Genomic DNA, 27745 nt, shown 5'->3' on the forward strand with positions numbered 1-27745 from the left:
ACCTGGGTGGCTCAGTCAGTTAAGCATCTGCCTTTGACTCAGGTCATGATCCCAGGGTCTATGGGAAGCCTGCTTCCCTCTCTCTCAGTCCCCCTGCTTGTGTTCTTTCTCTCGCTGTGTCTCTCTCTGCTCGAATAAATAAATAAAATCTTCAAAAAATGACAGTGACTAGTATGATAAATATCTGTTGAGGCTGTCACCACTCAGCTTAAGGAATCTAATGGTAAGAATATAAGTGAATCCTTCTGTTACTCTTTCCTGAGCCTGTTACTCTTTCCACATCCTATGTCCCTATTCCTTTCAAAAGAGGTAACTACTCTCTGAATTTGATCTTGAATCTGCTTATAAAACTAAATTTGCTTATAAAAATAAATGGGAAAACTATCAGACTGCTTTTCTTAAGAAAACTAGCATATTTTAATGGTCTGATTTAAAAGAAACTTAAAAAATAATTTGTATGCTTTTATTTCTTCATTTAACAAATATTGATTGAGAGACTACTATCTGGCATTGTAACAGTGATCAAAATTTTCTGTTATAAGATGTATCATATGCTGAGGCCAATGAAACTCTTGGCACGTAGTTATTTGTGTTAAACAAATATATAGACATAAATATAACTGTGTCAGAATGACCATGTATAGAGACATGAGTTGTGGTTTATGTAGTTGGTATTATTTGTAGGACATTAAAAGTGCCCTTTGGTCAAAAGTAGACCATAATTTTTTAATTGCAATTTGACAGTTAATAATCTTTTTTTGACATTCAGCTAACTTCTTGAGAGCAGTTACTGTGATAGTCTTGTTTGCATCAGTAGCATCAAACACAGACTGGCAGAAGGGTATTTGAATCAAGTGGAGCTGGAGTGAACATTGTCAAAGGAGAATGGTGGAGGAATATTCAGACTGCTCATGTATTACATTGGCTACTTGAGTTAGTGAGAGATCATAAATAAATCTCAAAGAAGTATCAGGCATAAAGAAAGCTTGCCTGCAAGAGCTTACAGCGTAAATTCTAGTACAACATGTTATATGTAACTAATCCCTCCATAATGAAGTTCATTTGGGAACAACTAAGTCATGAATCAATTTTCTTTTCAAAGAATGCTTCAGGAGTCTCATTAGTCGTTACAGAAATTCCTTCCTGCAATATTTCGAGCACAAACCCTGATTCATTCTTGAAGTATGTGAGGCTTCTCTACAAACATTTCTTTGAGAAAATACCACTATCACTGTTGAATAGTGCTGGCTCAGTCATAGGTTATAATTTTTCTCACACGATATGCATATGATTGAGTTGACTCAACTAATGAGTTCTACATTTCATTACCAAATATGGCTTTTTTTCGTTAGTCCCCCTACAGATGGCATGTTTTGAAAGATTTTAGACACCAAATTGCTTTTATTAATATCATCATTAATTTGGTTTCCTCTTAAATGAACCAGGGACTTGTCAGTAAGAGCTCTGATTAACACAAGATAACTATGCTGTCACCCAGAGTTGGCCTTATTCTTGAGCACTGCAGCAAATGTCAATGTGTTAACTTAGACAGTCCTGTAAAGATTCGCTGAAATTGAATTATTTTTTCAACATAATGAAAACAGACCAGGATTTGCATTGCTACCCTAGAAAGCACTTCTCCTTCCTTTTTCAGGAATTGCCCATCCCCCAAGTGATACCACAATATGAATTATTTCCATGATTATAATTAATCTTTTCACTTCTATACTTTTTTCAGGGTGGGGAAGTCAAAGCTCAAAAGTACAAATTCACCACAACACCTGGCTTCATTTTCCTGGACATAACCTGAGATGGATTCTTACATTTGCTCTTCTGTTTGTGCATGTTTGTGAAATAGCAGAAGGCATTGTTTCTGATTCGTAAGTGATTCAACATAGCTAATAGCTAGATTGCACTATACTAGTGAGTATGTTGATATGGATGGTAGTTAAGAGCATACCAAGTCAGGCTTAACTTTTTAGTTATAATGTATGAGAAACCACAGGTGTCACTCATTTATAGCAGTCCTGCTTATCTATGATTCAATTTACCCATTATCAACTGAAGTCTGGAGAAATGATCCTCCTTCTGGTGATGGGTCTTCAAAAGGTCAGTAAACTAACACTGCCTCCCAGTGCCTATGCCATTCACCTCACCTCACCTCATCGTGTAGATATTTTCTCATCTAACATCATCACAAGAGGAAAGGTGAATACAGTACAGTAAATATCTTGAGAGAGAGGGAAAGAGACCACATTCACATAACTTTTATTACAGTATATTATAGTTATTCTAGTTTGTGTTATCAGTTGTTAATCTCCTACAGTGCCTAATCTATATAGGTATGCATGTATAAGAAAAACATAATAGGATTCGGTATCATCCGTGATTTCAGGCATCCACTGTGGTCTTGGAACATTAACCCTTGCAGATAAGAGGAGGACTGCTACATTCGATAATCATGTTGTTTTGTCCATATTTTTGTGTTAAAACCATTTTAAAATTTTTGTGTTACTACATAATTTCTCTGACAGTAAAAATTCAGGTCTCTGTGACTTGTGCTTATTCACGTGCTATTTCTTTGATTCCTTCATCTATGTAGCTCTTGCAGAAAGTTCTCTCCTTTTAAACACTCTGACATTTATTTATCTATCAATGGAGGTATATATAGAAAGATTGTCTGTATTGACATATAGCTCAAGTAGCTATATACTTACATATAACTGTATAACCAGTTCTCAGATGTTTCCATTTGTTTTATAAAGAAGCAAAGATAGATGAGGCAGGCATCAAAGAAGTCTGAGAATTAGTGAGGATATAGCCACAAATTGAGGCAAAACACAAAACCATTTTAAAATCAGGATTTGCCATAAAACCCATACTTTTGAAGGAATTTTGTCATTCTTATAGAAGAAGTTTGCATTAAGCAGTTAGAATATAATGAATTCTACTTATAAACCCAAACATAATGTGGGAAAAATATTTTTTATCACATATTAACACAAAATGGGAAAGAATTTTGATAAGCAATATCAAATAAGAGAATTTTGATTATGAAATTATGTAAAATAGTGCACCATCAATTAAAGAACTGATAGGAAAAGTTCTTTAGAGTTCTTAAAAAGAAAGCTCAAAAATCATTTTTCTTTTATCTAATAAAGACCTCCCTGACATCTGTTTATGTTTTTCTGTTGCAATTAATGAGGAATGAAATTTCTGAGATTTTGTTACAGAGCCAACTATTTTGAAATGTTTTGTGAGAGTTCTTTGCATGGATGTGCACGTCTTAGTTTCTGATAAAAAAAAAAAATCAAGGACTCTGATGATATTGCGTGCCTTCAAGGATTTAGAGGCTTGATTGTCTGTTATCTTATTAATTACTGTTTAAAACCCTATTGTATTAGCATAGGAAACTCTAGTCTTTGTTTTTTAATACTTATAACATATAAGCTGCCTCTGTGTGTTTCTTTCTTTTTTTAAAAAAAAATATTTTATTTATTTATTTGACAGACAGAGATCACAAGTAGGCAGAGGCAGGCAGAGAGAGGAGGGGAAGCAGGCTCCCTGCTGAGCAGAGAGCTGGAAGCGGGGCTAGATCTGAGGACCCTGAGATCATGACCTGAGCCAAAGGCAGAGGCTCTAACCCACTGAGTCACCCAGGCACCCCCTATGTGTATGTATAAATTGGAAGATGGATCTGTCCAACATTTCCTAAAAACTTGACACCATGTAGGCGAGAATGCTTCCTTCTTTCCTGCCTCATGACTGATGCGTAGATTTAGTCGTAGACTTAGAGGCTGGGCTAGTAATGGTGAAGACAGATGCTAACGGCAGAAACTTGTTTTATAGTAGTAATGATATAAAAAGCCCATCCTGAAATCAAGCAGAAATGCACTCTGGATTTCCGTTATCCCATTCCTTAGCTGCAGACTGCTTGCTGACTGCTTCTCGCTATTTATTTATTTGTTTATTTATTTATTTATTTATTTATTATTTTAAGTAACATATAATGTATTATTTGGCTCAGGGGTACAGATCTGGGATTTATCAGTCTTATATAATACCCAGTGCTCATTACAACATACTTTCCTTGATGTCCATCCCCTTACTTGGTTTATTCAGGCTTCTCAAAACTCATTTTCCAATGATTCCTGAACTCCAGAATTTAGTTTGCTTTCTTGTTTGCTTTGTCTTAATCTGGAAACTGCTTCTAAAGAATGCCAGTGAATATTAAATACACTTTAACGAACACCTTTTCTTCCTTTTCAGACTTACGGCATTTGGCATTGCTGACTGCTGCTTCCTTCCTTTTTCTTTAACAAAATATTTATGAACTATTCTTTACTTAAAATGTAACGTATGCTCATTATAATTAGTGAAATAATGCAAAGCCTTTCCTAATTGAATATTTGATTTTCTTTTTTAGTAATACAAATATTAAAGCTATTCATTTTTCTTTTGAAAAACCCTTACTTATTTTGCACAGATTTTTGTAAGAAATGTCCTTTTTTATTTCTATATAAATAGTTTGTGGTTCTGCTTTAGGTACTCTCCTAGATCTAGGAATCATTTTCAATTTGCTTTTTAGTCTAATATGATTGATTTATTAGTACAGCATATAATTTGTTAAGCAAATTGAATCATTAACATTTTAGGAATCATTAACATTTCCATTATAGTTAAATATTTGATTATTTTATATGGTTTTCATGATAATTAGAAAATAATTTTTTTGTTGGAGGCAAAATTTTATTGAGTTTACTGATTAGATTATTCGAGTCTTGTGTGTTGATTATTTTTATACTATTTAATCCATCAAATTCTAAAAATGTGTATTAAAGTCTTCACTTTTACTGTATTTTCATTTAAGCTTTTATTTTTATTAGTTTGTCTTTTTTTAAATTATTTTCTTGTCCTCCATGATGAATGCATTTTGATTTTCTTCTTTACTTTCTGAGTAAAGACTTTCTGCCATAATAGGATCTGTGTGCTTCTACCGGAACCCTGAGGTCTGGGAGTCACACTCTAAAAATAACAGAGCTTAAGGGAAAGAATAGGGTTGGGACACCGCTCAAAACTTGTGTTATGGTGAGGGGGGAAGAAATGAAAACTGAGGGCTGCGGAAAGGGAGGTGGGTAGAGAGATGGGGTAACTGGGTGATGGGCATTAAAGAGGGCATGTGATGTGATAGGCACTGGGTATTATACTGAACTAATGAGTCATTGAACATTATATAAAAAGCCAATGCAGTACTGTACCTTGGGTAATTGAATTTAAATTAAAAAATCTATATATGTATATATATACTTGTGCAGCTTTGTAAATAGAACAACTAATAATATAATAGCAATCCTAATAAAAAGACTAACATGGTTAGTCTTCCTTTTTTTAACCGATTTGGGTTAACATGGTTAAAAGACCCATGAAACCCCAACAAAGAAATGCCACAATAAATATAAAACTTTATTGTAGCCGTTGTGATCTTTATTCATCCCTTACTAGATTGTCTCCCTTAATTTTGTTTTGTCATTCTTTTTCTTTTTTTTTTTTGTCATTCTTTTTCTAACTTCTTGAATTGACTACAAAATTTATTTATTGTAATGCTTTCTTATTGAATATGTTTAAGCTTAGTTATGAACTTTCTTCTGAGTATGGGTTTGACCACATTTATTTATAGGCCTTCATAGGTAGTATGCTCATTTTTAAATTCCTTAAATATTAGACAAGTGATTTTTGTAAAATTCTTTCTTTGGTTCCATAATAAAAGAATACTAGAAGCACTTCTTAATTTCCATGCTGATGAAATATTTACTTCCTACTTTTTCTTTTTGACCATTTTGAACTATTTCTGGGGGTGGTGGGTGGTTTTTAAACCAGCCTTTATGTTCACATTTTTGTTACCATGTCCATATTAATGATTCCAAATGTATCACTGGTCATGTTCCAAATCTCTGCATACGGTGGGCCTATGGGACAACTCCCTTTGCATGTTTAATAGACACCTTCATGGTCCACATGGCCTTGCTGGAACTTACTAGCTTCTTTTCTCCAATCTGCTCATACTCTTCAAGTCTTATCTGGTTATGCACCATCCACCCAGCCCCCTTTGGAATTACTCTTTATATCTCCTTTACCATCACCCTAAGACCCTAACACTATTAAAGTCCTGTCTGTTTTAACAATGAATATTTTCCAGATGTTGTATTACTTCCATGTTTCTGCTGCCAAAGCTTAATTCAGGCTTTTGTCATCTCTTGCCTGGCCTATACCCATAATTTGCTAACTGCTTTTCTTCCTTCTTTGTCTCTTTCCTCTCCTCAGAGGCACACACTACCTATAGACTCCATCATCCACATTATTACCGGATTGATTTGTCTAAAATTCCCCCAAATCGGACTATACCACTTACTGTTAAAAATTTCGATTTTCCGAAAGATCAGATTCCAGCTCCTTACCCTGACACACAGAGCCTTTCACCATACATCCTATCTCGAGCTTTCTGTTTGAGAATATTAAACTACTTGGCATTTTGAACACATTACACAATTTTGTGCTCCTATGTATTTACACATTCTGTTCCCTCTTTTTAAAGTGCTCTTCTACCGCATTCCTGACTGGTGGATTCCCTTTTATATTTCTGTTTCCACTGTCAGTCATACCTCTTTGAAGTGTCTTTCCCAAATGCTCCTCTTTCCCCCTTCTCAAACGCGTCACTCTCTGCACCATTTATATATGAATGTACTTAAGTCATTTGAAAAAAATTAAATGTTACTAGGTGGTATTATTAATGTAAATGGAGTTGAGGGCTGTCTACCATGCAAAGCTGGTTCTGTCATATTTCCAGCCCACGTGAAGCTCTCTATGGCCCTCAGAGTGAAATCTTGTCTCTTTTCAGTCATATTCAGTTGCATGTGATACACTGAAACAGTCTTCCTTCTTCCTACTCTAGGCAGCAGTTCCTCATTCTCAAGGCAGAGGTGGTTTTCTTCACAAAGGTTTCTCTTCCCCAGACCCTGGCCCTGCATGCACTTACAGTCCCTTCCTCTGTGTAACAATTTCCTAGTTCCTGTTGCTATCTCCAGTAGACTCCAGGCATGGTAACCCTGGATACTGTATCTTGTTGCGCCCATGGTTGCATCTCAACCTCTAATAGTGACTGAACCCAGTGAACAATGGAGAAATCACTAAGGGCAATAAAGTTTAGGGAAACTATCAAAGGAGTAAATGTACTTTTCTTGTACATTAGAGTTCATATCCTTGTGGTTGTTTTTACTTGCTTTAGGTGTTCACTTATTTCAGCAGTTCTGCCCTTCGATAGAGGAGAAGTTACATGTTTGCTCTTGTTTCGCTGTGGGACCCAGTCCTCGGTGTTGGGATAAATCCTTTCGGCAGAATTATGTCTCCCAGTGTAGTCTTCCTTTGCATGTTCTCTGAGCAATGACTATTGCATTCTGTTATTTTAAGTATCTTATTACTTAAGGGAACGTTTTAATGAACAATTTGGAAACAAAATGAGAAGCTGTGGGCAACGACCATCTCTAGACACTGATACTGTACCGCTCTCCGCAGACGGCGGGAGTCCCGGCACCTCCACCTCTTCATGCCGGCTGTGATGGGATTTGTCGCCACTACAACATCAATAGTATATTATCATAATATTGAAACATCAAATTTTCCTAAATTACTCCTAGGTAAGTATGATCAAGTGTCGCCCTCCTTCCTGGAGCTATTTTTCTTTCTCCTCCTAGTAATGCTGTCTCTGGGGGTTGGGACTGGGAGCGTGGGAAAATCACAGTAGTTAATTTCTCTGGTTTCCTGGTGAATGGGGAGATGAAGATAAACTGAATGCTCTGGGCTGTGAAAACTCCGTTCCCCTAGGACATCCATTCTCCACTAGATGCCCCTCGTGTTGTGTTGGCATGTGGCAGGAGAACCAGGAAGGGTGTGCTGGCCTTCTGTCTCGCAGAATTGAGCCCTTGCCCCTCCTGCCCCAGGAGCAAGTCAGTGTGTCTAGCTCCCTGCTCTTCTGTCTCTGGTTTGGGATCCTGAGGCATTTTCTGAAGGTCCCAGCTTTTCACTGATGCTGTGGCAGTGTCACATTCTTTAGGGCATGGCTGCTGAGGTGTGGGGGACCCCGGGGCAGCAGCGTGTGCTTCACAGGCTGCTGGAAACTGTGCGTCCTGAGAAGTAGCTGTCCTCAAAAACATCTGCTTCATGCCTAACCTTTTCTTTTTCAGCCTCTCCAGCCTCCTTGTCCTGTGGAAATCAGAGGGTTCTAATTTTATTTTTGCCTGACATTGAAATAGTATCACTTATCCCAATTAGTTGTATTTAATTCTCTGACCAATCTTTGCATTCTGTGGTGTATACTTTCATAAAGAGAGCTAAGAGGAAGCTGTAGAACATGGATCATGGCTGGGCTTCCAGGGCCTGTAAATATCCTAAAATATCCTAAAATCACGTGTGTTTGTGTGAATGAATCCTGACAATTTTACAAGGTACAGAGAATGCGCTTGATTGTTTAACGATGAAAAAGACATTGATTACTGATATAGAAATTTGGAAAGGTAATAATTAAACCACACAAATATTATATTTGCTTGTCCAAGGACATTAAAATTTGAAAATGAGTTAGTGGAAAACACTATTAAAGCCTGTGTTGCGCCACATTATATGATTGGGCAAAGGCAATCTAGTACAAACAAGTAGACCGGGTTAAATGTTAATTTAAAAGGCTTGTCAAAGTCTGAATTATCTTAATAGAAAGCTGTTTAGTACCACATGAAAGGCAGATGTTATCACAGAAATCTTTTTTTGAAGATGCCAAGAAAAAAGAGTGAAATCTTTAGTAGACAACAGCAAAAAATATATATACCATTGGGAATCCAATACATTAGACGTTTAAGTTTTTGAGAAACTGATGATGAAAAAGATATGAGTTATAAGATTTAGAAGGGAATTAGAATTCCTTAGAAGGCAACTAGAAGAGAAATGTGCATTTTGATAATATTTTGAAGGAGATGAGATCCCAGTCTGGCTGTAGATGCAAGGCAGAGGGCACAATTAGATCATATTGTTGGAAGGACTTATGGAGATAAAACATAGTCTAAATTTCTCATTATTTTAGGAAAGAAATATTTGGGCCCAGAAAAATTACACTTATTTTCAGATCACAAAATAAGTAATTTTGTCCCAACATTATATTATGAACATCACCAAACATACAGAAAGTTGAAAAGAACCAAGTGAATACTCATAAAATTCCTAATAATTAAATTCTTCAATTTCCATTTTATTCTATTTATTTGATCACATTTCTGCATCTTATTTTTTTTGATACATTTTAAAGTAAATTGCAGACATTAATATGCTTCACCTCCTAATTATTTCAGAGTGCATATCATTAACTAGAGTTAAATTTTTCTACAGTTCTTTTTGTGAAGATAAAACTTACATGCTAAAGTACAGAAATCTTAATTTACTAAATGCACACACCTAACTGTAGAATGGTTCCATGATCCATGAAAGTTTTCTTGTGTCACTCCGCAATATCATCTCCACAGAGACAAAAATCTAATCTGCATTTTCTCCCCAGCATAGATGGAATTTGTCTGTTGTAGAACTTCACATAAATTGAATAATGCAGTATAAATTTTTTTGTGTAACACTTCTCACAGCATGATTTTTTTTGAGAGGGGCTGATCCATAATATAGTATAGATCAGTATTTTGTTCTTATAATTGTTGGATACTATTCCATTGTATAAATATACCACAGTTTTCCGTTCTCTTGACAATAAGTACCTGAATTATTTCCAGGTTTGGGTTATCATGGAAACAAACAAACAAAACAAAACTGGTATAAACATCCATGTGCAAGTTTTTCTGTGGATATGCGTTTTTTATTTCCCTTGAGTAAATACCTAGGAGAGAAATTGCTGGGTCATAGGGTGTGTAGTAAATGTTAATGTTTTGTGAAGAACCCACAAGATTTTTCCCAAAGTGGTTTACTTTACGTACTCACTAATAATATGTAGGAGTCCCAGTTTTTCCACATGCTCACCAACATTTGATGATTTTGTCTCTCTAATTTAGCCATGCTGGTGGGTGTGTACTGATAATTCATTGTGGTTTGAGTTTGCATTTCCCTGATGGCTAATGATGTTGAGCACTTTTTGATAAGTTTATTAGCCATTTGTTATATTTGTAAATAAGCTATATCATATCTTTTGTCCATTTTTTATTGGGTTGCATATTATTGAGTTTTTAGAGTACTTTGTATATACTAGATATTAATATGGCATGGGATACATGTTTTGAGAATTTTTTTTTTCCAGTCTGTGGCATATGCATATTCATTTACCTAACAGGGTCTTTTGGTGAGCAAAAGAGTTCAGTTTTGTTGTACCATAATTTATCACTTTTTCATGCATAATTTTTGTTTTCTGTGTCTTAAGAAATTTTTGCCTCTGCTCAAAATATATTTTCCTCATAGTCTCCTGTTTGTTTGTTTGTTTTTTTTTTTTAAAGCTTTATAGTTTTAGTTTTTATTTTTAGGACTGTGATCCATTTAAAATGAATTGTGTAAATGACGTAAGGCTGATGCCGAGGCTCTTTTTTTCCAAATGGAAATCCATGTGCTCCAGCACCATTTGTGGAATAGACATTCCATGCCTTGTTAGATTGCATTGGGACCTTTGTGAAATATTTGGATCAAGTTACCATTTTAGTATGATCTATTTTTCGGCTCTATAGTTTCTGTTCCTTTGATCTGTTTGTGGGTTTTATGAGATTACCATTCTGTCTTAATCTGATTACTGTTGCTTTGGAGGTCTTGAAATCATATAGTGTACCCATACAACTAGTTTTCTTTGCTTTTCTCCTTGGATATTCTAGTTCATTTATATTGTCATATGTAGTTAGAGTCAGGTTGTCAATTTCTACAAAAAAAAAAAATCTCAGTAGGATTATGATAGAGATTGCTGTGTTTAGAACAATTTGGAAGAGAGTTGACATCTGAGCAATATTGAATTCCACAACCCATTTGTTCTTCATTTATTTAGGTCTTCTCTCATTTCCCTTAGCAATGTGTTATATTTTCAGGGTAGAGGTCTTCCATGTCTTGTTAAATTACTAGCTTTTTTGATTTCCCACTGCTGTTATGAATAAACTTGTATTTTAAATGCTGTATTCTAGTTGCTTCTGTCATATATATAAAATACAGCTGATTTTATATATTGACCTTATTATATTTTGAAACCTTGGAAATTTACTCATTACTTCTAATTATTGCTTTGTAAGTTTCTTGGGATTATCTAGATATGCAAACATACCATCTGAAAATAGAAGAATTATATTTATTTCTTTTTAAACTTTATGCTTTTTTTCACCATATTGAAATAACCAGGACTTCCAATATAATGCAGAATAGACACAGGGAGTGTGAAATCTTTGTCTAATGCCTGATTTTAGGTGAAACATGGTCAATATTGCATAATTAATTATAAAGTAAATTACAGGTTTTTCATAGAAGACCTTTATCAGATGAGTAAATCTTCCTCTATTCAAAGCTTTCTTGGAGTTGTTTTTGTTTTTTTATTTTTTAATGATGAATAGTTGTTGAATTCTATTAAGGATTTTTTTTTTTTTTTGCATCCATTGGGACAATTATAGTTCCTTTAATGTGCTAAATTAGTTGACTTTTCAAATGATAAAGCAACCATGAATTCCTGGGCTATGTTACACATGGTCATGATATATTATCCATGCTATATATTCTTAGATTTTGTTTTCCAGGGCTTTTTAAATCTATGCTGTGAAGAATATTGGGTTTGTTATTTTCTTGTAATATCTTTGCCAGGTTTTCCTATGCTGGGTTATATTGGCTTCTTAAAATGAATTGTAAAATGTTCTCCATTTCCTGAAAAACATTGTGTACAATTAATTTTATTTCTTCCCTAAACATTGAATGAAATTCATTCATCATTGAAATCATTTGGGCCTTTTAACAAAGTAAGGATTTTATTTTATTTATATATATATAAATATATATATATAAATATATATATATATATATATATATTTAATTTTTTATTTTTTATAAACATATATTTTTATCCCCAGGGGTACAGGTCTGTGAATCGCCAGATTTACACACTTCACAGCACTCACCAAAGCACATACCCTCCCCAATGTCCATAACCCCACCCCCCTTCAAAGTAAGGATTTTAAATGTAAACTTATTTCTCTATTAGACATGGACTCTTCAGAGTTGTTGTTTTTTTTTTTCCCCCCCCTTCAGAGTATTTCTTGTTATGTCAGTTTTGGGAAGTTACAAGTTTCAAGAAATTTTCCCTTTCATCTAAGTATTTTATTTATTGTTATAAAGTTCAACATAGCCCCCAATTATCTTTCTTAAGAATGTAAAATATGTAGGGATAGTTATTGTTTCATTCCTAATACTGGTAATTTATGATTTCCTTCTTTTCTTCATTAGTGTAGCTGGGGACTTAGCAATTTTCTTGATTTTTTTTTAATATAATTTTTTATTTTTTATAAACATATATTTTTATCCCCAGGGGTACAGGTCTGTGAATCACCAGGTCTACACACTTCACAGCACTCACCAAAACACATACCCTCCCCAATGTCCATAATACCACCCCCTTCTCCCAAACCCCCTCCCCCCAGCAACCCTCAGTTTGTTTTGTGAGATTAAGAGTCACTTATGGTTTGCCTCCCTCCCAATCCCAGATTCTTTCATTTATTCTTCTCGTACCCACTTAAGCCCCCATGTTGCATCACCACTTCCTCATATCAGGGAGATCATATGATAGTTGTCTTTCTCCGCTTGACTTATTTCGCTAAGCATGATTTGCTCTAGTTCCATCCATGTTGTCGTGAATGGCAAGATTTCATTTCTTTTGATGGCTGCATAGTATTCCATTGTGTATATATACCACCTCTTCTTGATCCATTCATCTGTTGATGGACATCTAGGTTCTTTCCATAGTTTGGCTATTGTGGACATTGCTGCTATAAACATTCGAGTACACGTGCCCCTTTGGATCACTATGTTTGTACCTTTAGAGTAAATACCCAATAGTGCAATTGCTGGGTCATAGGGCAGTTCTATTTTCAACATTTTGAGGAACCTCCATGCTGTTTTCCAGAGAGGTTGTACCAGCTTGCATTCCCACCAACAGTGTAGGAGGGTTCCCCTTTCTCCGCATCCTCGCCAGCATCTGTCATTTCCTGACTTGTTGATTTTAGCCATTCTGACTGGTGTGAGGTGATATCTCATTGTGGTTTTGATTTGTATTTCCCTGATGCCGAGTGATATGGAGCACTTTTTCATGTGTCTGTTGGCCATCTGGATGTCTTCTTTGCAGAAATGTCTGTTCATATCCTCTGCCCATTTCTTGATTGGATTATTTGTTCTTTGGGTGTTGAGTTTGCTAAGTTCTTTATAGATTCTGGACACTAGTCCTTTATCTGATATGTCGTTTGCAAATATCTTCTCCCATTCTGTCAGTTGTCTTTTGATTTTGTTAACTGTTTCCTTTGCTGTGCAAAAGCTTTTGATCTTGATGAAATCCCAATAGTTCATTTTTGCCCTTGCTTCCCTTGCCTTTTGCGTTGTTCCTAGGAAGATGTTGCTGCGGCTGAGGTCGAAGAGGTTGCTGCCTGTGTTCTCCTCAAGGATTTTGATGGATTCCTTTCGCACATTGAGGTCCTTCATCCATTTTGAGTCTATTTTCGTGTGTGGTGTAAGGAAATGGTCCAATTTCATTTTTCTGCATGTGGCTGTCCAATTTTCCCAGCACCATTTATTGAAGAGGCTGTCTTTTTTCCATTGGACATTCTTTCCTGCTTTGTCGAAGATTAGTTGACCATAGATTTGAGGGTCTATTTCTGGGCTCTCTATTCTGTTCCATTGATCTATGGGTCTGTTTTTGTGCCAGTACCATGCTGTCTTGATGATGACAGCTTTGTAATAGAGCTTGAAGTCCGGGATTGTGATGCCACCAACGTTGGCTTTCTTTTTCAATATCCCTTTGGCTATTCGAGGTCTTTTCTGGTTCCATATAAATTTTAGAATTATTTGTTCCATTTCTTTGAAAAAGATGGATGGTACTTTGATAGGAATTGCATTAAATGTGTAGATTGCTTTAGGTAACATAGACATTTTCACAATATTTATTCTTCCAATCCAGGAGCATGGAACATTTTTCCATTTCTTTGTGTCTTCCTCAATTTCTTTCATGAGTACTTTATAGTTTTCTGAGTATAGATTCTGTGTCTCTTTGGTTAGGTTTATTCCTAGGTATCTTATGGTTTTGGGTGCAATTGTAAATGGGATTGACTCCTTAATTTCCGTTTCTTCTGTCTTGCTGTTGGTGTAGAGAAATGCAACTGATTTCTGTGCATTGATTTTATATCCTGACACTTTACTGAATTCCTGTATAAGTTCTAGCAGTTTTGGAGTGGAGTCTTTTGGGTTTTCCACATAGAGTATCATATCATCTGCGAAGAGTGATAATTTGACTTCTTCTTTGCCGATTTGGATGCCTTTAATTTCCTTTTGTTGTCTGATTGCTGAGGCTAGGACCTCTAGTACTATGTTGAATAGCAGTGGTGATAATGGACATCCCTGCCGTGTTCCTGACCTTAGCGGAAAAGCTTTCAGTTTTTCTCCATTGAGAATGATATTTGCGGTGGGTTTTTCATAGATGGCTTTGATGATATTGAGGTATGTGCCCTCTATCCCTACACTTTGAAGAGTTTTGATCAGGAAGGGATGCTGTACTTTGTCAAATGCTTTTTCAGCATCTATTGAGAGTATCATATGGTTCTTGTTGTTACTTTTATTGATGTGTTGTATCACATTGACTGATTTGCGGATGTTGAACCAACCTTGCAGCCCTGGAATAAATCCCACTTGGTCGTGGTGAATAATCTTTTTAATGTACTGTTGAATCCTATTGGCTAGTATTTTGTTGAGTATTTTCGCATCTGTGTTCATCAAGGATATTGGTCTATAGCTCTCTTTTTTGGTGGGATCCTTGCCTGGTTTTGGGATCAAGGTGATGCTGGCCTCATAAAATGAGTTTGGAAGTTTTCCTTCCATTTCAATTTTTTGGAACAGTTTCAGGAGAATAGGAATTAATTCTTCTTTAAATGTTTGGTAGAATTCCCCCGGGAAGCCGTCTGGCCCTGGGCTTTTGTTTGTTTGGAGATTTTTAATGACTGTTTCAATCTCCTTACTGGTTATGGGTCTGTTCAGGCTTTCTATATCTTCCTGGTTCAGTTGTGGTAGTTTATATGTTTCTAGGAATGCATCCATTTCTTCCAGATTGTCAAATTTATTGCCGTAGAGTTGCTCATAGTATGTTCTTATAATAGTTTGTATTTCTTTGGTGTTAGTTGTGATCTCTCCTCTTTCATTCATGATTTTATTTATTTGGGTCCTTTCTCTTTTCTTTTTGATAAGTCGGGCCAGGGGTTTATCAATTTTATTAATTCTTTCAAAGAACCAGCTCCTACTTTCGTTGATTTGTTCTATTGTTTTTTTGGTTTCTATTTCATTGATTTCTGCTCTGATCTTTATGATTTCTCTTCTCCTGCTAGGCTTAGGGTTTCTTTCTTGTTCTTTTTCCAGCTCCTTTAGGTGTAGGGTTAGATTGTGTACCTGAGACCTTTCTTGTTTCTTGAGAAAGGCTTGTACTGCTATATATTTTCCTCTCAGGACTGCCTTTGTTGTGTCCCACAGATTTTGAACCGTTGTATTTTCATTATCATTTGTTTCCATGATTTTTTTCAATTCTTCTTTAATTTCCCGGATGACCCATTCATTCTTTAGAAGGATGCTGTTTAGTCTCCATGTATTTTGGTTCTTTTCAAACTTCCTTTTGTGGTTGAGTTCTAGCTTTAGAGCATTGTGGTCTGAAAATATGCAGGGAATGATCCCAATCTTTTGATACCGGTTGAGTCCTGATTTAGGACCGAGGATGTGATCTATTCTGAGGATTGTTCCATGTGCACTAGAGAAGAATGTGTATTCTGTTGCTTTGGGATGAAATGTTCTGAATATATCTGTGATGTCCATCTGGTCCAGTGTGTCGTTTAAGGCCTTTATTTCCTTGCTGATCTTTTACTTGGATGATCTGTCCATTTCAGTGAGGGGAGTGTTAAAGTCCCCTACTATTATTGTATTATTGTTGATGTGTTTCTTTGATTTTGTTATTAATTGGTTTATATAGTTGGCTGCTCCCACGTTGGGGGCATAGATATTTAAAATTGTTAAATCTTCTTGTTGGACAGACCCTTTGAGTATGATATAGTGTCCTTCCTCATCTCTTATTATAGTCTTTGGCTTAAAATCTAATTGATCTGATATAAGGATTGCCACTCCTGCTTTCTTCTGATGTCCATTAGCATGGTAAATTCTTTTCCACCCCCTCACTTTAAATCTGGAGGTGTCTTCGGGCTTAAAATGTGTTTCTTGGAGGCAACATATAGATGGGTTTTGTTTTTTTATCCATTCTGATACCCTGTGTCTTTTGACAGGGGCATTTAGCCCATTAACATTCAGGGTAACTATTGAGAGATATGAATTTAGGGCCATTGTATTGCCTGTAAGGTGGCTGTTACTGTATATGGTCTCTGTTCCTTTCTGATCTACCACTTGTAGGATCTCTCTTTGTTTAGAGGACCCCTTTCAAGATTTCCTGTAGAGCTGGTTTGGTGTTTGCAAATTCTTTCAGTTGTTGTTTGTCCTGGAAGCTTTTAATCTCTCCTTCTATTTTCAATGATAGCCTAGCTGGATATAGTATTCTGGGCTGCATGTTTTTCTCATTTAGTGCTCTGAAAATATCATGCCAGCTCTTTCTGGCCTGCCAGGTCTCTGTGGATAAGTCAGCTGCCAATCTAATATTTTTACCATTGTATGTTACAGACTTCTTTTCCCGGGCTGCTTTCAGGATTTTCTCTTTGTCACTGAGACTTGTAAATTTTACTATTAGGTGACGGGGTGTGGGCCTATTCTTATTGATTTTGAGGGGCGTTCTCTGAACCTCCTGAATTTTGATGCTTGTTCCCTTTGCCATATTGGGGAAATTCTCCCCAATAATTCTCTCTAGTATACCTTCTGCTCCCCTCTCTCTTTCTTCTTCTTCTGGAATCCCAATTATTCTAATGTTGTTTCGTCTTATGGTGTCACTTATCTCTCGAATTCTCCCCTCGTGGTCCAGTAGCTGTTTGTCCCTCTTTTGCTCAGCTTCTTTATTCTCTGTCATTTGGTCTTCTATATCACTAATTCTTTCTTCTGCCTCATTTATCCTAGCAGTGAGAGCCTCCATTTTTGATTGCACCTCATTAATAGCTTTTTTGATTTCAACTTGGTTAGATTTTAGTTCTTTTATTTCTCCAGAAAGGGCTTTTATATCTCTCAAGAGGGTTTCTCTAATATCTTCTATGCCTTTTTCGAGCCCGGCTAGAACCTTGAGAATTGTCATCCTGAACTTTAGGTCTGACATATTACCAATGTCTGTATTGATTAGGTCCCTAGCCTTCGGTACTGCCTCTTGTTCTTTTTTTTGTGTTGAAATTTTCCGTCTTGTCATTTTGTCCAGATAAGAGTATATGAAGGGGCAAGTAAAATACTAAAAGGGTGGCAACAACCCCAGGAAAATATGCTTTAACCAAATTAGAAGAGATCCAAAATCGTGAGGGGGGAGAAAGGGGATAAAAAGTGGTTCAAAAAGGAAACAATAAAAAAAAAAGAAAAAAGACAAAAAAAAAAAAAGAATTTTTGAAAAAAAGAAAACACCTAAGAAAAATATAAAAAAGAAAAAAATATATATGTATTAGATAAACTAGTAAAAAATCGTTAAAAAAGAAAAAGGTAACAGTTAAAAAATAAATAAATAAAAAAAATAAAAAAATTTTTTTTTTTTACCCGAAGGCAAAAAAAAAAAAAAAAAACAAAAAATGAAAAAGAAAAAAATTAAATTAACCGCAAGACTAAAAAAAATCACAGGGAAAAAGCCATGAGTTCCGTGCTTTGCTTTCTCCTCCTCTAGAATTCTGCTGCTCTCCTTGGTATTGAAACCGCACTCCTTGGTAGGTGAACTTGGTCTCGGCTGGATTTCTTGTTGATCTTCTGGGGGAGGGGCCTGTTGTAGTGATTCTCAAGTGTCTTTGCTCCAGGCGGAATTGCACCGCTTTTACCCCGGGCCGGGGTGAGTAATCCGCTTGGGTTTGCTTTCAGGAGCTTTTGTTCCCTGAGCGCTTTCCGTAGAGTTCCGGAGGACGGGAATACAAATGGCGGCCTCCTGGTCTCCGGCCCGGAGGATCGAGAGCCCAGGGCCGCACTCCTCAGTGCGCGCCCAGAGAACCGCGCTCAGTTACTCCCGTCTGCCTGACCTCCGGCCGCGCTCCAAGCTCACCGAGCCTGCGACCGGTTCAAGGTCACCCCGAGCTGCGAGCTTACTGTCGGCTCTTTCTCTGTAGCCAGCTTTCCCGTTCCAATACCCGCAAGCTCTGCGACACTCAGACACCCCCGATCCTTCTGTGACCCTGTGGGACCTGAGGCCACGCTGACCCCGCGTGGGCTTCGCCCCGGTTTAGCCTCTGGAGCAATGTCCCTCAGCGGAACAGACTTTTAAAAGTCCTGATTTTGTGTGCCGTTGCTTCGCCGCTTGCCGGGAGCCGGCCCCTCCCCCCAGGGTCTATCTTCCCGTCGCTTTGGATTCACTTCTCCGCCGGTCCTACCTTTCAGAAAGTGGTTGTTTTTCTGTTCCCAGAATTGCTGTTCTTCTTCTCTTCGATCTGCTGATGGATTTGCAGGTGTTTGCAATCTTTAGATAAGCTATCTAGCTGATCTCCGGCTAGCTGAAGTAGTCTCGGCCTGCTACTTCTCCGCCATCTTGACTCCTCCCCAATTTTCTTGATCTTTTTAAAAAAATCAATTCTGTTTGCTAATTTTCTCAATTATTCATTTTCTATTTCATCGCTTTCTACTCTTATCTCTATCATTTTCATCCTTTTATTTATTTTGTTCATCATTGTTCTTTCCCTAGTTTTTAAGATAGAAAATTAAATCATTGATTTTGGATCTGTCTTTTTTTCTAAAATAAATATTTAAAGCCACAATTTTTTCTTAAAGTATTGTTTTAGTTGCAAGCCTTAAATTTTTAATATGTACTATTTTTATTATAATTTAGTTTGAATACTTTCTGATTTCCCTAGTGATTTCTTTTTCAAAATGCAGTTAGTTAGAACTATGTTGTTTAACTTGCAAATATTTGGAGACTTCTAGATATCGAACTGTGTGGGAAGTCTCGAAGTTTACCTTCTTGAAACTTGTAACTTACCAAAACTCATAGTGGTTAATAGTATTCAGATCTAAATCTAAATTTAGTATTTTTTATGTATTAATAAATTTGTATTTTTTATGGTTGTGTCTCTAAAAAATTGACCTTTGTCATTATTAGAAGTTTTCAAAGTTTCTAATAATGCTCTTTTTTTTTTCCAAGTTTTTATTTAAATTTCAGTTAGTTAACATACAGTGTAGTATTAGTTTCGGGTAAACATTTAGTGATTCAACACTGAATATATCACCCAGTGCTCATCGCGAGTGTACTCCTTAATCCCCCACCCACCTCCCTCTGGTAACCATCAGTTTGCTCTCTAAGTTAAGAGTCTGTTTCTTAGTTTGCCTCTCTTTTTCTCTTCCTTCTCTCTTCGCTCATTTGTTTTATTTCTTAAATTCCACATATGAGTGAAATCATATATTTGTCTTTCTCTGTCCTATTTTGCATAGCATAATACTCTCTCGCTCCATCCCTGTCATTGCAAATAGCAAGATTTCATTTTTTGTGGCTGAGCAATATTCTATTGTGTGTATATACCACATTTTCTTTATCCATTCAACTGATGGACACTTGGGCTATTTTTATAAATTGGTTATTGTGGATAATATTGCTATAAACAGCAGGGTCTGTGTATCCCTTTGGATTAGTATTTTTTTTTAAGATTTTATTTATTTATTTGAGATCACAAGTAGGCAGAGAAGCAGGCAGAAAGAGAGGAGGAAGCAGGCTCCTGCTGAGCAGAGAGCTTGATGCGGGGCTTGATCCAGAGCTCTGGGATCATGACCTGAGCCGAAGGCAGAGGCTTTAACCCACTGAGCCACCCAAGCACCCCTGGATTAGTATTTTTGATGACAGTATTCTTGTTTTGAAGTCTACTTTATCTAAAACTATGTAGTCACTCCGGATTTCTTGTGTTTACTGTTTTCATTGTGTATTTTTTACTTCTACTAACTTTCAATCTGTTTCTTCATATGTAAGATGAACTCTTTTTAAAAAGATTTTATTTGTTTGAGTGAGAGAGACAGAGCATAGGAACAGTGGGAGGGGCAAAGGGAAAGGGAGAGAGAGAATCCTAAGCAGAGTATGTGCTGAGCACAGAGCCCAATGTGGGCCTCAATCCCAGGATTACGAGATCATGACCTGAGACAAAATCAAAGTTGGATGCTGAACCAACTAAGCCACCCAGGTGCCTCAAGACAAAATCTCTTTAGTTAGCATCTAGCAGCATGTAGTAGTCTTTTTCCCTTCAAATCTATTCTTGATATTTTCTATTTTATGCTAGAACAAGATAGATAATGAGCTTATATGCCAAAGTTTCCATTCTTTTTCACTATGGAAATTGTGGCAACTTCTAAACTTCAGTAACTCTGATAAGTGTTATACAATGGATTGTCTCATGTGTGTTTCAGATTTCTTCTTTCTCAACCCATATTCACTTGTACTGAGCCTTATTCAAAAGTTTGAAATATACTGGACCTTTGATTTCTAGTAAATTGTGTCCATCTCATATTTGTTATGAAAGGCTGGCTGTGGTTAGGAGAAGGTATAGATCCCCACCTTTCTCAATCCGCTGCAGAAAGTCTGGCTTTGTTCTGTAGAATCATCATTCTTCTCTTCACTTTGTGGAGATGTGTGGCGTTTTAAGCCATTTGCATGAGAAGAGTTAACTTACTACTTGAATTTTGATCTGTAAAACAGAAACCCCATTATATAGCTAGTGTGCATCCATAATAATTCCAGGTAATACCATTAGACATACCCCTGGGAGCTGCAAAACACTTACCTATTAGATCGGTGACAGAGATAACAACTTGTGAATTCTTCATATAGTATAATCGGGACTTCTTTAAAAAAAAGACCGGGAGATAGAATTAATTTTAAAGTCAACAGAACTGCACTTAAGTTCTGGAGTGTAGATTATTCCTATTTACGTGTCTTTTTACTTCTGTCCATCTACTACAGAGTGGAAGCACTAGCATTTTTAAAGTCATTACCACACCTTCAGTTCAAAACTCTAAAAGTGCCCTGGGGCATACGTGTTATTTTCTTAAAAAATTAAATTATGTGGAAATAAAATATTTAAAATTATCTTTGTTATTAAAAAGCATTATATTTATATTGAAATGTCAATGAAGTTTAAAAAATATATCAGGGAAAGACTGCATCTTTTTCCTTGTCTTTTTTATTTTTCAGCCCTATTTCTGTATTGGGTCATGGCCTTTATTACAAAAACCATAAAATTGGTTAAGTACTGGCAGTCCGGTTGGGGAGTATCAGACCTGCGTTTCTGCATCACTGGCATTATGGTCATCTTGAATGGACTCCTCATGGCTGTGGAGATCAATGTAATTCGGGTCAGAGTTAGTATCTTATCATTTTTTTTTAATTGCTGGATTCAAGACCCCAATATTAAAGATTATAGTCAGCTAGAAATTACTAGTATTCAAGAGGATGAAGAAATGTATATCCTCTTGGTGTATAAAAGTTGAACTAATCACTAAGGCTATTAGTGTTCCAGAAATCTCAGTATGACCCTAGAATCTATTTGTTCATTTGTAAATATTGATTGATTGTTATGTGCCAAACACTATGCTCAGTTCATATTATGGATGAAATTGTTTTCATCAGGAAATTCCATCATCCATGATTTGTCCCAAGCACACTTATATTAATAAGCAAACTACTATATTTCTAGAAATTTCAAAATGAAAAGAAGATAATATGTTTGCTCATTTCACTGCTGAAGAAACTTCTACAGAGTTAACTAGTTATATCCAAAGTCACACGGTCAAAACTCATGCTTCTTGTGTTTTGTATCACAGAATGCTGTTATGTTGTGTGACATAATAGTGAATGATTTTTCAATATTCATTTTCTACCAGAGCACTTTGAGTTTGCTCTGAATGGCAAGTCACAAGCTGTAAGGAATAGTGGAGAAGTTAGTGAACATCAGCCAAACCACGTATTACCAGAGTGTGACTCAATAATGGTGTCAACACATTAAAAAAAAAATCTAAATAATGTAAAAATCTTTATTTAGTTGACCCTATCACAGGCTATCATGAAAGACTGGTTCTTAGTAATAACTATCTTTTAAAGAGATAATTTGTTTGTATGTTTTTTTTGGGAATTGTCCATAAATGCATTAATCATAAAATCTGGCATTTTAGGGAAATTATTTCAAAAAATGTTTCCAAAGAAATGTAAGAGGTACTAAAATGCACATTTTTGTCTTCCTGAAATGAAAATGTAGATAAGGTTAAAATTTTATTTTAATATGTGGAAAAAAGAACTAGGTTAATTATTATTCTGTGGAATTTTTCTTGCCACAGAGATATGTATTCTTCATGAATCCTCAGAAAGTAAAGCCTCCTGAAGACCTCCAGGATCTGGGTGTGAGATTTCTTCAACCATTTGTGAATTTGTTGTCAAAAGCCACATACTGGTGGATGAACACGCTTATCATATCTGCTCATAAAAAACCTATTGATCTGAAAGCAATTGGGAAATTACCAATAGCCATGAGGGCAGTAACAAATTATGTTTGCCTGAAAGATGCATATGAAGAACAAAAGGTAATTTAATATCTGTTTTTCATGTCCATAATTGTAGAAACTGGCTCTTTTGGGGCGCCTGGGTGGCTCAATCATTAAGCGTCTGCTTTTGGCTCAGGTCAGATCCCAGGATCCTGAGACCGAGCCCCACATCAGATCCCTACTCAGCAGGGAGCCTGCTTCTCCCTCTCCCACTCCCCCAGTTGTGTTCCGTCTCTCTGTCAAATAAACAAACAAAACCTTAAAGAAAGAAAGAAAGAAGAAGAAAATGGGTCTGCTAAGTATAAAGTCACTAAGCTTAAATGGTTAAGAAAGGTCAGATTTTCTGTCTATGTCTTTCCCAGTAATTTTGAGTCACGTGAATTGGGCCACTGAGAATACACCAGCAGAGGAGATAGAGGAGGGATAGAGGGAACACTATTTTTTTTTTTTCTGGAACCAAGTGGGAAGTAAAAATTAAATTCGAAGATCATGTATATCTAATCCTTATTACCATATAATGTTAATAATTCATGGAATTGTTATTAAGTTTTTTCAACTATCTGGTCAATAATTTTTTTATATAAAGGTAAAAATAAATCATATAATAATCACATTTAAGAAACTAAAATCCCTAAATTAATTATTGACCAAAATTTGGAGCCTGTATTTCAGATTTGAGAAATTGAATTAAATAAAGTTAACCTACCTATTCCATGTATCATCCTATGTGTCTGTCAAAATTGGTTTCTTCTGGTACTTTCTTTGAGAAATTGCCTTAAAAACCTTAAATATGAGCCTTTGGATATTTTGAATTTGTCTTGTTATTATTTATATAGTCATGTGTGCTCTCCACAATGGTAGATGTAATTTATATGGCAGTCATCTACAAATATTATTGCAATTGAAATAGTTTTCACGACAACATTTGAAAAGCGTAGGGTATAGTGAATCAGTTACAGTTCTTGTCTGTTATAAATCAAGACAACAAAGCATTTATGGTAAATGATGAAAATGACCTCTGTTTTCTGTCAAAAATGTGTCTTATGAAATTAATATTGCAGGAAATGGTTACTACAGATGAACCTGAGTCATCTCTTTGGTTTCACCTCTGGGAAAAGTATTGCATAATATTTTTTAAAAACTCCTTTGCTGAAGTAAAGATTAACAGTATAGCCTATGCGTAGTTTAAATTTTCTTTTTTTTTTTTTTAGTCTAAGTGTTCTGAGTACTCTTTATAACACACATCAGCTTGAATTTAATGAGTTAACATCTTGCATTAATAAACTTTAAAAAATAATCAAATTATTTATCTAATAGGGAATCGAATATGAAACACAATCGAATTCTATTCCACTGAGTTGGCTTCTCACAATGAAATTAAAAAAAAAACAAAAACGTTATCCACTTCCTCTCGAAGACTTAATTGTGGTGATTGTTCAGGTCTTAAAACCCTTTCAACAAACCACTAGAGATGGGTGAAATAATGTGTTGGCTTAAATATATATGCCATTCTTCAGTTTTGCATTTTTTTGTCAAATGACTTGGAAACACAACTTTAAACAGTACTGACTACTATTCATGGAGAAATACCTGAAAGAGAAACAATTTGAGGCTGAGATGATCTGTTTTGTTTAGCTTGTAGTAAAATATCTTTAGCTTATGATAGATATCTTGTGACGGAGTAACTCCAGAAATTTTGTCTAGTCTTCCAATAAGCTTCATTTTTACACTTTATGATCTTCTTTTCCATACAATGGTATTTGGTAATATTCATGACAGATACCCATGTTCCAAACAAAAAAGAATTGAAATTAATTTGACCTTAAGAATTTTGGGTTATCCATTGACAGCTAAAAATAATGCAAAGTCTTTGAAAATCTGACCTATTTACTCCTCATTCTATCCCATTAAAAGGTGTTCAGTAGCTACTGTTTGCATAAAATGCAATGGTTTATGGAGTATGCATACTGTATTAAAGGGACTCATTAACACTTACTTATAAACTTCAAATATCATCAGAGATATCAGAAGGAATTGCCACAGTTGCTGAGATTAATTTCTGTGCTAAATTTTTAGTTTGGTTCATCTGTGCTTTTTTTCTTTTCTTTCAGAAAAAAGTAGCAGATCATCCAAACCGGACTCCATCTATATGGCTAGCAATGTACAGAGCTTTTGGGCGACCCATTCTACTTAGTAGCACATTCCGTTATCTTGCAGACTTACTGGGTTTTGCTGGACCTCTCTGTATTTCTGGAATAGTTCAGCGTGTGAATGAAACCCAGAATGGGACAAATAACACAACAGGGGTAAGTTTGTGGTGCTTCTGAAAGGAAACATATTATTGGCAGATTTCATTGTAATTGTTCCTTTTTATTAATGCAGTTCTTTGAACAGTTCAAACAGGCTTATTTACAGAGAATTGAATGCATTTAAAAGGAAGAAAACAATAATTTCCCTTGTAGAGAAAATTATATGTTTATGCATTCATTGAATGGATCTGTTCAACAAAATTATTTCTCAGATTCAGAGCCTATAAACATTTAATGAGTATCTACTATGGGCCAGAAGCCATGCTCAGAACTTTCACATTGATTATTTTCTTTGATCTTTTCAGCAACCCTTTGAAAAACTTTCATTCAGGAGTACATTAGGGAAGGCTGTGACCAATCAAATTAGCAATGTGATTTGTACTATATACGTTTTTCTTATATGATAAAAGCCATCACCCTGTTTCACATTATGATCAGGACAATTCACATTATAATATTTTTATTAGATATCATGCTACTTTTGGGGGGTCATACAATATAAAATACTATACATTTGCTGTTATAAATATATAGTCTTTTCTCTGTTCTTAAGAAAATCTCATCATGAACTTCCCAATTTCTTGGTAAGAGTTGATTTCTCTAGGTTCACAGATAGAAACTCTAGTCTAGTTATGCATCAATTTTCCTTTTCTATTCCCTCAACCTAATTTTCTGTCCTTTTTTTCTTCACTTACTAAAATTTCATGCATTCTCAAAGCCTACATCAAATGCCACCTCCTCAGTGAAGCTTTTCTGATTGTTCTGGTTGGTATTTGATTCTTCTTTGTACTATCCAACACATTGTTTTTTTTCACCTTGGCACTTGCTATAAATGTTCTTTAAATGAGCATGTTATTTATGGATATTCTTATCTTTCTAAGAGGTAAGCTCTTTAAATAGAAGGACTATGAACTGTTAATATTTATGTTCACAATGTGTAGCCTAGTCACTTGCACATACTGGTGAAATTATTATGAAAGTGAACCAGATATTTTCACCATTGAATGCACTTTTGTGGTGTTTTACCCCGACAAACCTGATTACATTCCATACATTCCACATAGAATTTTTCTATCATCTCTCTCCCTTACATGTATTAACCACATATTTTTCTGAGAAGGAACAGAACTTACACATTTCTGTGTATCCTCATGAAAGAAGAGGAAGTGACCAGAAACAGAATTTAATGGGTCTATACCATAAAAAACAAAGATTGCCCAGATTGACATGATGTACTTACTTGAGTGTTACCTTTCCCTCACTTCTAACTAATAAGTTACCACATACTATTGTTACAAACAAAAAGCAGTTTTGTATGTCCTTATGATGACTTTGGTCATCGTCCTACTCAATTTCATAAGTTGTGTTTTGTCCCTGGAAGTGTCAATGTCAATAACCACATTACATATTTTATAGTTTATAATTTATTTTGTTAATATAAATTAAGATAAATGAAAATTAAAATAAGTCAACTATGTGGAATTATTTTAGTAACTTTGATAATTTTGATAATATTTTAATTAGCAAAGCTATTGAAGTTGTATTTCTGTATTAGTGGTCTTGCTGACCAACTAACTACCAGTTTTGTGATTTCTACTTCAAAATTATAGTCTAAATTAATTTCGATCTTCAGTTACTACGTCTCAAGATGGAATAATATATCTTTGCAGAAAGTATATTCAAGTTTTTAAAGATTAATGTGTACCTTTTTTCTACTATCTGGCATTTACAGCAATTGTAATGATCAATTTGGGATTTTATGCATTGAACTAGTTTGTATTTGTATCTGTGAACAGGATGAAGAAAAGCCAAAATGGCCTTGTTGTGGTTCATTTCACTGCTGTTATAAAGACATTGAGTTTTTATATTTAAAAATCATGTGTCATTTGATAGATGTGAACTGTACCCCTGGCATATGAAAAGAGAAGTTTTAATTTATGTCTTTTTCTTTTGGGACAAGATTTCAGAAACGCTTTCATCAAAGGAATTTCTTGAAAATGCTTATGTACTAGCAGTTCTTCTTTTCTTGGCCCTTATTCTGCAAAGGACGTTTTTGCAGGCTTCCTACTATGTAACCATAGAGACTGGCATTAACCTCCGTGGAGCTCTGCTGGTATGTACAAGCTTTAATGATCTTTGTGTTTTGAAAATGCCATATACCCATCCGATGATAGAAGGGTAGTGGAGGTAATTTTGTTTTTCACGACCTGTTTTTACTCTGATAGTACGTTTCTAGGAGCTGCTTAATAAAAGAAACAGAGCTAATTAGTAACCCCCAGAATTTTTAAAATGTTTTGTAATAATAAGAGAATTTGGGGGCACCTGGGTAGGTCAGTAGGTTAAGCATCGACTCTTGATCTCAGGGTTGTGAGTTCAAGACCTAGGTTGGGCTTCATGCTGAGTGTGGAGGCTGCTGAAAGGAAGAAAGAAAGAGAAAAGAAAGAAAGAGAGAAAAACCTTTGGAAAACTTTGTCTTGGTTTGTTCTAGAGCTTATGTTTGAAATTGAGTATACATTTTGATTATA

The 27745-nt window shown here is 35.5% G+C and overlaps 1 protein-coding gene across 12 annotated transcripts in view; it reads left to right on the forward strand.

The window, feature by feature from the left end:
- Positions 1-27745, forward strand: part of ABCC9 (ATP binding cassette subfamily C member 9) — a 150893-nt gene that overhangs the window by 7554 nt on the left and 115594 nt on the right. For all 12 annotated transcript variants that reach the window (XM_082738588.1, XM_082738590.1, XM_082738589.1 and 9 more), the window contains 6 exons: positions 1739-1880; positions 7570-7691; positions 21569-21735; positions 22708-22950; positions 25023-25217; positions 27181-27333. In XM_082738588.1, the coding sequence (XP_082594714.1) occupies positions 1739-1880; positions 7570-7691; positions 21569-21735; positions 22708-22950; positions 25023-25217; positions 27181-27333 (1022 nt within the window). The remainder of the gene's footprint in view (positions 1-1738; positions 1881-7569; positions 7692-21568; positions 21736-22707; positions 22951-25022; positions 25218-27180; positions 27334-27745) is intronic.

This window comes from Mustela nivalis, assembly GCF_964662115.1.
Source record: "Mustela nivalis genome assembly, chromosome: 7".
Classification (NCBI taxonomy): Eukaryota; Metazoa; Chordata; class Mammalia; order Carnivora; family Mustelidae; genus Mustela; species Mustela nivalis.